Source organism: Lemur catta, chromosome 19 (genome assembly GCF_020740605.2).
Source record: "Lemur catta isolate mLemCat1 chromosome 19, mLemCat1.pri, whole genome shotgun sequence".
Classification (NCBI taxonomy): Eukaryota; Metazoa; Chordata; class Mammalia; order Primates; family Lemuridae; genus Lemur; species Lemur catta.
The window spans coordinates 18,547,265-18,559,804 of record NC_059146.1 but is presented as its reverse complement, the minus strand read 5'-3'; the positions used below and the strand labels follow the sequence as shown (position 1 = coordinate 18,559,804).

Sequence of the window (12,540 nt, the reverse complement as noted above, 5' to 3'; positions counted from 1 at the left end):
GGCAAACACTAAAACCAGGGTTTAATGAATGGCTAGACTTAAGAACCTGATGAAGAATATGTTAATAATGTAGATTAGACTTAAAAATATATAGTGTTCCTTGTTAGAATAGTGTTGAGTGAAAAAAAAATAGTGTCTAGGGCAGGCTGTTAACACTATGAATAGCACAAAAAAAGTTTAAAAATTCTTCTTCTAGGATTCAAAGCCAATTATTCCATTTACCAAAGATGTCACTTACATGACTGAAGAATGAGTAAAATTCCAACATATGTCTGTTATATATGTCTTATTTTTTAATGAAAAGGAGAATATATAATAGCCAATATCCATTACAAAATAAACTAAAAGCATTAACAGAAATTTTATGAAAGAAGATACAGAGATGACAAACAGGTGAAAAAAATGCTCAACATCATAAAACATCAGAGAAACACAACTAAAACCACAGTGAGATGACATTACATACTTATTAATACAGCCAAAATTAAAAAGATTGACCACAACAAAAGCACTAACAAAAGAGAAACAAAAAACAATTCCATATGAAGGATTGTATGCCTATCTTTATTTGTAACAGCCCCAAATTGGAAACAACCCAACTGCCCATTAATAAATGATGGATAAACAAACAATGGCATAGCCATAGAGCAGAATACTACTTAGCAATAAAATGAACAATTTGCATAAACAACATTAATTAATCTAAAAATAATTATCCAGCATGAAAAATATGAGAAAAAAGTAAATACTTTATTATTCCATTCATATAAAGTTCTAAAAATGCAAACTAATCCATTAAAATGGCACAAGACAAATCATGGATATGTTCATTGTTGAGATTATGATGGTTTCATGGGTTTATAGTGTATGATAAAACTTTTCAAATTGTACACCTTAAATATGTATAGATTATTGCATGTTGATTACACCTCAATTTTTAAAAAATGATTGAAAACAAAAACTCTGGTTCTCCCACTTTTTAGAAACCCCATGTTGGTTCCACTATCTCCTTCCTCATGCCTGGGAAAGGGCAGAACTCCACCAGTGCAGCAGATAAAGTCCACACCATTGCACTACAGGAGCTCCATTCTATCTCCTTGTCTTTTTGCCTATATAGAATTTGGACTTCCAGTGAACATCCCAAAAATACAATGCGAATCTACAACATGTTAAGAATATTTTCTCTGATAATGGCCTTAACTATGGGAGGTACACAGATTTGGAGGTACTGTGATTACTCAAAGCCATAGTCATGGGAATTTCAGATTCCTTTTACAAAAAGCATATTCCTTCTGGTTTGCTGCTGGCTCCCTATTAATCACATTCAGTATTTTTATACCAATTACAGTTCACACCTGGATCCCATACTCTTTACTAGTGACACCAACCTATGGAATTATGTACATCAAGGCACATGGCTCGTCATAGAACCTGATGGAAAGCTTCCCCTAAACAGTGTTGGGCATTATGTGACATCATGTGGGCATAACGGAACAAATTCAGGCTATTCCAAGAAGCACAGGACATAGTCATAACAACTGACCCCTCTTCAGGGTGACTTCTGGTCTAAAAAGAAAAAAAATATGGAGACATTGAGCCTGAAAACTAGGACCACAAAGCTCTGTATTGTTTCACTGGATGTCTTGGGTAGCAGTGCAATTTAAAGAAAATGGAAATGAGAACTACTCTTGGCTAAAATAGTGTCCATACTGAGACATATGAGGTAAAGGCCCCATAAAACCTATTCAACTTTTCATACCAACAGAGCCCAATTCTGTATTCCTCCCACCCAAAATAGTGAACAGAACCCCCTGATTAAAAGTACACAGAACAATAAGGGCTTTATTTCTACACAAATCCCAGAACAGTGCTAGACAGGAAGTTAATGGTTAGTGATTTAGAGCCTGAAACCATTGCCAGAAGGGTCATGCGAGACCAAGAATTTCCAAGAAGACCAGCCTTCCCTGCAAGCCTCTGGATGAACCCAGACAGAGTGCTCTTGGCCAAAACAGCCAGATCCATGGCATACTCAGAAAAAGGAATAAAGTCACTCTAAGGGCTCAGGCTACTCAAAATTTGCTCCAGAAAATGGGGAGAGTACAGACACCTGCCTTGTCTCGGCATGTTAGGTTTACTGAAGCCCACTATGCAACGTGCAAGAGAGGAGACGGCTTCTACCAGAGAAACCAGCAGTGATTAAGCTCTGGCCAGGGACCCAGGCAGTCTAGAATGTGCAAAGCAGAAGCTCATGGATGGCTAACACACACCTGGAACTCATGGGGAATTTCACTCTTCTGGATGCTTGCAAGTATCAGGTTCAACTTCAGGCAGATGGCTCCTTCACAAAGGATTCCTAGTGTCTCTGAACAAAGAGACAGCACATTCCCTGTAGTTCTAAGGCCTTTCTCAAATATAGGTCTCCTGATACTAAACAATGTTGACCCTTGGCCTGAAGGATTTTCTACATTTGCTGTCTTCATGTGGTCTCTATGTATTGTGACATTTTTGGTGTTGAAAGAAGCTGGAGCGTTGGCTAAATGATTTCCCACATTTGCTGCATTCATAGGGCCTTTCTCCAGTGTGAACTACCTGGTGTTGAATGAGGACAGACTTTTGCCTAAACAATTTCCCACATTGACCACACTCATATGGCCTTTCTCCAGTGTGAATCCTGCAGTGTTGAATAAGGCTGGTGCTTCGACTAAAGGACTTCCCACATTCACCACACTTATATGGTCTTTCTCCAGTATGAACTCTCTGGTGTTTGATGAAAGCTGCTCTTCGGCTAAAGGATTTCCCACACTGGCTACATTCATAAGGCCTTGCTCTAGTGTGAATTCTCTGGTGTTCAACTAGGCTGTAGCTTTGCCTAAAGAATTTTCCACATTCACCACACTCATAAGGTCTTTCTCCAGTGTGAGTTCTCTGGTGTCGATCAAGTTTAGATTTGTACCCAAAAGCTTTCCCACATTGCCCACACTCATAAGGCCTTTCTCCAGTGTGAACTCGCTGGTGTCTAATAAAGGTGGCTCTTTGGCTAAAAGATTTCCCACATTGGCCACACTCATAATTTTTTGCTGTAGTGTGAATTCTACGGTGTTCAATGAGGCTAAAGTTTTGTCTAAAGAATTTCCCACATTCCCCACATTCATAAGGCCTTTCTCCAGTGTGAATTCTGTGGTGTCTAATAAGGGTAGCTCTTTGACTAAAGGATTTCCCACATTCACTACACGCATAAGGTCTTTCTCCAGTGTGAATTCTGCAGTGTTCAATGAGGTTGGAGCTTTGACTAAAAGATTTCCCACATTCTCCACACTTATATGGCCTTTCTCCAGTGTGAACTCTCTGATGTATAATGAGGGTGGCTTTTTGACTAAAGGATTTCTCACATTGGCCACACTCATAAGGCCTTGCTGTAGTGTGAATTCTCTGGTGTTCAACAAGGCTGAAGCTTTGTCTAAAGAGTTTCCCACATTCACCACACTCATAAGGTCTTTCTCCTGTGTGAGTTCTCTGGTGCCGAACAAGATTAGATTTGCACCCAAAGGCTTTTCCACATTCTCTACACTCATAAGGCCTTTCTCCACTGTGAATTCTGCAGTGTTCAATAAGGTTGGAGCTTTGACTAAAAGATTTCCCACATTCGTTACACTTATATGGCCTTTCTCCAGTATGAACTCTCTGGTGTATAATAAGGGTGGCTTTTTGGCTAAAAGATTTTCCACATTCATTGCACTCATAAGGCCTTTCTCCAGTGCAGACTCTTTGGAAGGGAACAAGTGAGTATTTGTCTTGGAAGGCTTTTCCACATTTGCTAGACTCAAAAACTCTTTTTCTAGTGCAGACTTTTAGGTGCTGAACATGTTTATGGTTGGAATCTTTTCTGCATTTACCTGACTTGTAATGACATTTTCCACAGTGAAAGGCCTCCCCACACTTGCTGATTTTATTTAGCTTCTCACCTTTGGGGATACCCTGGGGCTCAAGAAGGCCCCAGTGGGCTGGGAAGTCCTTTCTAATCTTCTTACAGAGGAAGGGATTCCCTGACACATGGAATATGCAGCTCTTCAAAAAGGAGGCCCTATCCAAGTCTCTTTTTAATGGATTTTCTGCACTGTGGTGCTTCTGGTCCTGGTGAAGGATTGCACACGCCCCCACGAAGTATGGTTTCTGCCCACGTAGATCACCCAGATGCAAAATGTCTTTCAGGATTGGGATACACAACTCACAGGGGTGAGTTTCCTGGGTGGATGGACCTGCCTTCAGAGTCTTGACCTGTGACACTTTTTCTACAGAAACACTCTCTGCAGAAGGTGTCTCTTCATTCTCCATTCCATACCAACAAACTGAAAGAAGAGAAATGCTGATGAAATGCATGCTGACCATGGCAAGAGTACATTAACTGTGTTTTAAACATTTTTTGTATATTATGTTTTGATATCTTAAAAAATGTTGCTTGCCACAGAGACTGCCCTTCTCAGGGCTAACCAATTCTTTTTACAGGGTCTTACTCTGTCACTTAGGCTGGAGTGCGGTGGTGTAATCATAGCTTACTGTAGCCTTGAACTCCTGGCCTCAAGTGATCCTCCTGCCTCAGCCTCCAGAGTAGCTGAGACTACAGGTGAGAGCTATTGCACCTGACCAAATCTTAAAAGGTACCAAAGGGCTCAACTGGGATCACACAATTCATCTGCTAATAAACCAATCCAGAGCCCGTACTTCAAACCATGTTTTGTGGCTGTACAGTCCTCTACCCTACCATCCCAGGGCCAGGTATTGGACAACTGAGGTCAGTCTCCCTTCCCAAAGCACACTGAAATTATTCTAACCAGTCAATCCTCAGCTGTTTACCCTGTCAAAACATTAGGAGATCTAGTGTATTAATCACTCTCTTAAATTTTCTGTACATTATGATGTTTTTACATCTTAAAAAACCTTGCAGCTGGGGAGAGACTACTACTCCTGAGTTTGGTCAATTCTTAGACACAGCTTGGTCAGGAGCACCTTGGTCATATGTAAACTAACTAATCCAGAGCCCACATTCCAAACCACTTCTTCTGTGTGGCTCATACAGTCTAGGAGGAAATATTCCTCTGCCCTAACCATCCTGGGGCCAGGTACCAGATAGCTAAGGCCAGCACTTATACCCCAAAGGCCACCAAATTATTCACACTAACCAATCCTAGTGCTTAACCTGTGCTGCCTTAACCCCCAATAGAAACCCCCAATAAAAGCTATGGCCTAATGTTTAGCCCTCATGCTGGCTTCTGCACTTCTGCCAGGCAGGATTGGCATGCTCTTCTCTTGGAAATGTAAGTAATAGATTGTTCTTCAATGTCATTAACCTGTCCACGTTGGCACTCACTGATTTCTGAAAACAGTTTTTAGCAGGACCTCGTCTGCTAATGACACATGTATGATGTGCAGAAAGTTGATTGCGTCCAGGCCCGGAAAAATCCAACTAAAACTGAGTAGCAAGTGTTCAGAACTATTTAATGATAATGTGCACATGACACATTAAGTGTGGGTCAATGTTGTAGATCACTGAAGAAGAGGTCTTGGAGAGGAAGAAGTTATGCATGGAGAAAAGAAAGGTTGGGGTAGCCAGGGGCCAGAAATTACAAATGAAATGACAAGTCAGCAATATGTCAAGTTTGGGGAAGAAAAGGTAGAATGAAGCGTGTCCAGTGGAATTTCCTCTATAACACTGGAGACACAGGACAGGTTCCTAGTATGACTTGAAAATAGCCCAGATATCATGCCCTGCTCATTGCAACTCTCTAGGGCCAGGCCTCCTGTGAGGCCTAGTGCCATGTCCATCCTATGAAACAATGAGGGGTCTCCCCACACCCCCAGTTCTACAATTACATGGGACCTGCATGACGTAAGTCCTAAGGAAAGACAGCACAGGTGAAGCGTCAGCACTGGCCCAGAGCTGTACACAACAGACCACAGGAAAATAAATTAGTATTAATAAAGTCTGTAAGGAGGGTCTGGGAAAACAGCCCACACTCCACATAAGTATCGGTCATGACAATTCCTGCAATTCCCAACACAGGCAGCGATAAGGAAATGTCAGCTAGAAGAAAGGGGCAGAACTACGGGCAAAAGGTGTCATGGATATGGACACATGCACCTGGCCAAGGAAAGGGCAAGGAATGTGAGATACATTTGGCTGACTGCAAAACACGCGCCAGCCAGATCCTTCCCTGATTACTTCAGGACAACAGGTTTTAGGGCCACTGATGGAGAAGCATACTTGGGACAGTGCACACAGCTCAGCACTGGCACCCATACCACATATGCCAAGAAACTGGGAAATCAGCAGAGCCCATGGTCAGACTGTGGACAGGGCAGAGCTGCTTCTGGGGGAAAAGAGGAGACACAGAAACCAGGACCACTGGGGTTGGTGTAAGGGCCTTACCCAGAGAGATTATAAGTGCAAAGTTCTCCAACATCACATCCAGGTACATGAGCCTCTGAGTCTCATCAAGGAGCTCCCACTCCTCCTGGGAGAAGTAAATGGCCACGTCTTCAAAGGTCACACAGCCCTGTCATCATGGGGACAGATCATTCAGTGATTAGCTTCTCTCCTAGGATTCTAAGTTCATCTACCCACACATCCGCCCCCTACTCACTCTCTTCCCCATCCCATCACCTCTGAGGGGATACCATGCCCCAGCACTACTGATATGCCCTCATTCATCATGGTTCCATCATCACTCTCCTCCCATAGGATCAACAGACAGGTGGGCAGGGAGATATGCAGGGCTGTATCCCTTCTTGTCAGGTAATTATACCTAGAGTTCCCTAGATTGTGTCTCCCTAACAACCAAACATGGGCTCATCTTTCACTCTTACTTTCTGAATGCCTGTACCCTTGGGCCATAACCTTCCAACTCCATGGGCACATTGCTCACAGTGTCTCACTCCCATAGCCATCTCCATCCACTGCCCCACACCACGGGCATCTCCCTGGCCTCTCCACAAGTTACTCAGCACAAGGCATTCAGTGTGCCTGGCAAATTGAGACAGGATCCAGTGCTACCCAAACCTCTGATGCTACCTAAACCTACTGTCAGAGACTGCCCTATCTTGCTCTGACGTCCTGCCTGCCTGACTCTGTTCCTTGCTTCAACCTCAAGAACCACCTGGGGATCTCAGACACCCATGGCCCTCTTCCAGTTGTGCTGTACTTTTTGTCTCCTCACCAGTCACAGCCTTCCTCTCTGCATTCAACCATCATTCAATGCCCAGCCCCAGAGGCCCTCCACTCCAGACCCAGTGATTCCCCCAGATGACCACTTATACCCCCGAACTAATTCACCTAAAACTCAGCCTAACTTAAATCCCCCAGACACAACAAGGGTCATTACTACATCCTGGTGAGTACAAAGCCTGGTGAATAAGCACTAGTATTGGCCACAGTGTCATCTTGCCTCAATTACTCCTATGTTTCTGCATCTGACTTACATCCACTATTCCCATGGAAGCCTTGGCCACCTGCCAGATCCACTTCCTCACACCATTCCCACAGCCACTTCACTCACTTACCTGTGTTTGTGACACCTACCAACTCCACCCAGATGCCCAAGTGTGAGACCCAGTCATGAATCCCTCTCTTTCCTGGACGGCTAATAGCATTACCATCATGACCAGGATTTCCCCTCCTAATTGCGACTCAAGCTACACCCCAGGGCAGACAGCAGCCACCACCTTTTGGATGTCTCCATCCTCAATCCCTCTCCAGAGTTCCAGACCTGTGTGGCCAACTAGCAACTGGATACCTCCACTAATTGCTCTTTGAAACATCTCACTCTTAAGATGGCTAAAAACAAACTTCCTCATATCCTCAATGAAAATCACTCCTACTGTCAACTTTAACATCCCAGTTAATGGATATTTCACCCTTACAGCTACTAAAACCTAGGAGTAACACAACTCCTATCTTTCTCTTTCACCCTCAAAATCTGAAAATGCAGGCAGCCCTAATTAAAACTGATCCAGAACCCAACCACATTTCCTATGTCTTTGGCCATCACACTGGTCAGTCACTATCAGTATCCACCTAGTCTACTGCAGTATCTTCCTTCCTCAATTTTCTATCACCCCATTTGCATCCACAGTCTGTTCTTGCTACAGTCACAGGGAGCCTAATAAGACCAGGGTCAGATCACCTTGCTCTTCTGCTCCAAACCTCCCATTGCTCTCACTCATCCAAACCTCCCATTGCTCTCATTCATCTACCTGATAAATAGACATTCAACTTCTCACCGTGCCATTCCAGGCCTGACTTCGACCCCCTGCTCTAATTTCCCATGAGCAACAAAGAAAACCGTGGTCCCTGAGTCAGCTCAGCCTCACCTCCAAGCATCTGCACATTCTACAACCTATGCCTGGAGTAACCTTTCATCTCATTCCACTGGTTGTCACCAAGAGAAACCACTTTATATTATCCCCAGCCTGAATTTACAACCCTTGGTCTGGGGTTTCTTCACGGTCCCCAGACTCAAGGAGTGAAAGTTGCAGATGAAGAGTCCCAGGACACAATTCCAGATACAAAGGGTGGGCTCACACCAGTGAGGGCATGGAGCATCCTCCACTCACCTTCGTATAGTCCATAAGTGCTTCTGTAGTCATGGAAATCTGTGGGAAAGGAAGGTTGTGAGAGGCAGGTGACCATGGCTGGGGCTCCATGGGCTCTGGCCCCACTGTTCGCCTGCCCAGCCCTGGAGTTAAGTGATCCTGAAATGACTTAAGAGGAGCTAAAGTCCCGCCCTCACCCTGTGGGTCCAAACTCAGGAACGATCCTATCCTTTTCTGAGCGTTCGTTGGCTCCGCACTTTCCCACTCTGGCGCGGGGCACTGTGGGTAGCGCAGTTCCTCCAGGTCCCCAATTAGCCCTCGGTCTCACTCCTCAGCGCTGACTCTTACCTGCTGTGGGATGTTGCACAAGGTCTCAACTTTCCTGTGCCTCTGTTATCACCCCCTTTCCAGGCTGTTCTAATTGTGATCGGGTTTTGGAAAACTTTGACAAGTCTAACTCAGACCATGGGCCTCTTCTATTCACAACCTCCCATGGCTCCCAACATCCTGAGAATGAAGGTACAATTCCCACCTTGCCATTCTAGGTGTGAATGCTCCCGGCTCAATCGCCCACACAAGATTCTGCACGCACCAGTCCCTCTGCTTGTCACACTGTCCCACACCTCATCACACCGGCTGTTACAAATAAGAACCCCACCCTCGAGCGCCTCACTGTCCTGGGCACAGGGGCCTGTGCTTCAGGTACGCAAGCAGGCGCCCCTCACTCAGGGCTTTATGACTTGAGTGGGGTGAGGGCGGCGAGGCCCTCAGGACGTGGCACTCACCGGAGCCGGGTCCCTGAGCGCGGCCGCCTTCAGACTCTGGGCCGGAGCAGGGGCCGGGAACGACGGCGACCAGAGCAGCGGTGGGAGGGGTACCCGGGCAGGGCCGTCGCCACCGCTGCGGACCCTCACAGCTGGCGGTCTGCGATGAGGACGACCCCTCCCCTCGCGCCTTTCCTAGTCTCGTCACCTTGACCCCAGCTCCGCGCTCCTGAAACTGGGATGCCAAAGACCCATCCAAGAGGGGCTAAAATGACTATCCCGGCAGTGACACAGGAAGTCCCGCTCCCACGCTGTGTTCCAAACACGGAAACGATCCTTTTCTGAGCGTTCATTGGCTCCGCGCCTTTCCACTCCGCGCGGGACGTTGTGGGTAGTGCAGTTTCGGCAGCTCCGCAGGGCGCGCCGCCTCGGGGGCGGGATCCAGGCCCGGGGGCCGCCGTGGGGGCTGCCTTCCGCGAAGCATCCTGCCCTGAGGGCGGGTCCTGAGATTGTCCCGGCAGGTGTGCTGGAGACGCGGCAGAGACAGTCCCCATCCGGCTCGGGGCTCATAGGAGCTCCTCAACCCCCACAGGGAGCCCCTCCGCAGGCTGGGACCGACCGGCGACCTGGGAAGTCCTCCCCGGGAGGGCACCGAGTCCCGCGTGGGGTCCGGGCGCCGCAAAGCTTTCTTCTTTCTTCTTTCCTGAATTCCTCCTGAATCTCCGAGCCACTCCCGCGTTTTCCGACTCTCTAGCCGAGCACCGGGTCCAGAAAGGTCCCGTACGAGCCCGGGGCCCACCTGGGGACTTTCTGCCAGCCGATCTCCCGCACAACTGCCGGGACAGTCTGGGCACCGGTGGGGCGGGCGCCCCGGAGCGGTAGCTCCTGGAGGTCAGAACGAGGCCCCGAGGACTCGCGGGGAGCACTCGGGCCCTGCAGGGAGCCGTGAAGACTTGGGAGCCACAGCGCAAACGGCACTTAGTTCTGCAGTGGGAAATCTGTGCTCCGCATCCTGAGCGAGCGGCTGGGACTCGGTCTATAGCACCTCTCCTAAAGGCTTCCGCTGGGGTGCGGACACCCTCTAGGTGTGTCAGTTCCCGCGCCTCCCTACTCTCTGGTCCCAGAGACCGGCAGCCCCTGCGATGGTCCCCCCAGCCTTAGCCGCACCTGGCTGGTGCCCTTACTGCCCGCTCGGAGATGCCATCTCAGATGGCACGTGGCTTCCCAAACTTCAAGCATGCCTGTCCACACTGGCATAGAAGTAGCAGAGTTCACTGGATACCATGGGGAGCAGGAATAGCCGATCTCGGAAACCCTGCTCCGTATAGGGCTCCCAGAGGACTCATGACCCCACCGGCTCCTGGGGCCCAATCCTTCGGAGAGAAGCCCTGCCATAGAGGGGAAGGCAGTGGACTTCTTATCAACCAGAGAAAGAAACTGAAAACTGAGGCTTCAGGCAGCTAAAAACCTAAAACAGAAGAAAAAAAAAAAGGAAGCAAAACATCTTAAAGATAAGTGATGCTGCTGGGTGTGGGGCCAAAAACATCCAAGGTGCTCCTAAACCTTCTCAACGAAGAAAGCCAGGATGTTCCAGATACCCTGGGTTTATTTGAAGAGGAAAAACAATTCAACTTGAAACAGATTATTTTGCAAAATATTGTTACAGATCGGGCGTGGTGGCTTACGCGTCTAATCCTAGCACTCTGGGAGGCCGAGGCGGGTGAATCGTTTGAGCTCAGGAGTTCGAGACCAGCCTGAGCAAGAGCGAGACTCCGTCTCTACTAAAAAAAAAAAAAAAGAAAAGAAAAGAAAGAAAGAAATTAGCTGGACAACTAAAAATATATAGAAAAAAATTAGCCAGGAATGGTGGTGCATGCCTGTAGTCCCAGATACTCGGGAGCCTGAGGCAGTAGGATTGCGCCAGCCCAGGAGTTTGAGGTTGCTGTGAGCTACGCTAACGCCATGGCACTCTAGCCGGGCAACAGAGTGAGACTCTCTCTCAAAAAAAAAAAAAAAAAAATACTGTTACAAATCAAGCATAAAAGAAGTATTAACTTCCAAGATTTGAAGCTGAGCAATATGTTGAATATGTTAAAAATCTATATATCATCAATAATTGTTTCAAAATACAATGTTTTATTAATATTACTGAAGATCTTAGGGGAAAAACTCATTATTCTGAAAACCGATTTTATTTTATTTATTTTATTTTTTTTTTGAGACAGAGTCTCGCTCTGTTGCCCGAGCTAGAGTGCCATGGCGTCAGCCTCGCTCACAGCAACCTCAAGCTCCTGGGCTTAAGTGATCTTTCCGCCTCAGCCTCCTGAGTAGCTGGGACTACAGGCATGTGCCACCATGCCCGGCTAATTTTTTCTATATATAATTTTAGCTGTCCAGATCATTTCTTTCTATTTTTAGTGGAGACGGGGTCTCCCTCTTGCTCAGGCTGGTCTCGAACTCCTGACCTCGAGTGATCCTCCTGCCTCAGCCTCCCAGAGTGCTAGGATTACAGGCGTGAGCCACCGTGCCTGGGCATGAAAACTGATTTTTTATAAAAGGGGAAAGTGTCAATCATTTCTCATCTTTCCTGAATAGACTTTTTTTTTTGCTTTGACAACAGACATTTTCTCCCAGTGCTGGAGGCTGGAAGTCCGAGATCAAAGTCCTCCTTCTAGGCCTCTCTCCTTGGCTGGCAGATGGCCGCCTTCTCTCCGTGTCCTTACATGGTCCTTCCTCTGTCTAGCGTCCCTTTGTCAGACTGTATTTTTTGGTAAGCAAAACAGATAATGATGAATCGTTCTTCATTAGAGAAAAGATTCCTGAATACATGAGGTAATAATAGAATTAGAATGTCAAGATTTTGTACTCTCTAATCAAGTCACAGATCTAGTTATGGTCATTGTAGCTACTGAAACCAAAAGATTTCTAGAATAGTGGAAATGAAATCTAACTAAAAGAAATGGTTCATTTGAAATATGGTATGAATATATTTGGAGCCTTAGTGAAAAGGTGAATTTCTGGCATTTATTCTAGATATACATATATATAAATATACATGTGAAATATGTGGGAATTAGATATTTAAAAAGGAAAAATCTCCTATATACAATTATTGTAGTATATCTGTATAATTTGGGGGCTGGGTAAATCATTACCAATACTGAACCAAACCCTGGGATATATATTATTT

At 46.2% G+C, this 12,540-nt stretch overlaps 1 protein-coding gene across 4 annotated transcripts; it reads right to left on the bottom strand.

Annotated features, from left to right (window-relative positions):
- Positions 1-722: 722 nt before the first annotated feature.
- Positions 723-9,640, bottom strand: LOC123624566 (zinc finger protein interacting with ribonucleoprotein K-like). Of its 4 annotated transcripts, none has more exons than XR_006730169.1 (4): positions 8,608-9,112; positions 6,425-6,551; positions 2,268-4,346; positions 723-1,566 (listed from the first exon to the last, which is right to left on the bottom strand). XR_006730169.1 is itself a non-coding variant. In XM_045532496.1 (4 exons), the coding sequence occupies exons 2-4, from the start codon at positions 8,638-8,640 to the stop codon at positions 2,488-2,490; spliced, it is 2,019 nt and encodes a 672-aa protein (XP_045388452.1). In that variant the 5' UTR covers positions 8,641-8,646; positions 9,372-9,640; the 3' UTR covers positions 723-2,487. The 4 variants fall into 4 exon arrangements, 3 of the variants coding, with proteins under 3 accessions (XP_045388452.1, XP_045388450.1, XP_045388449.1); XM_045532496.1 differs by adding an exon at positions 9,372-9,640 and having other exon boundaries at positions 723-4,346; positions 8,608-8,646; XM_045532494.1 differs by adding an exon at positions 9,119-9,355 and having other exon boundaries at positions 723-4,346; positions 8,608-8,646.
- Between the last annotated feature and the right edge of the window lie 2,900 nt (positions 9,641-12,540).

Coding starts and splice junctions, on each gene's coding strand:
- LOC123624566 (XM_045532493.1), bottom strand. CDS start 8,697: ATGGAGCCCCAGCCATGGTCACCTGCCTCTCACAACCTTCCTTTCCCA. Junction 6,552..8,607: donor CACTTATGGACTATACGAAG/GTGAGTGGAGGA, acceptor CCATGATGACAG/GGCTGTGTGACCTTTGAAGA. Junction 4,347..6,424: donor TGCACTTATAATCTCTCTGG/GTAAGGCCCTTA, acceptor CTCTTCTTTCAG/TTTGTTGGTATGGAATGGAG.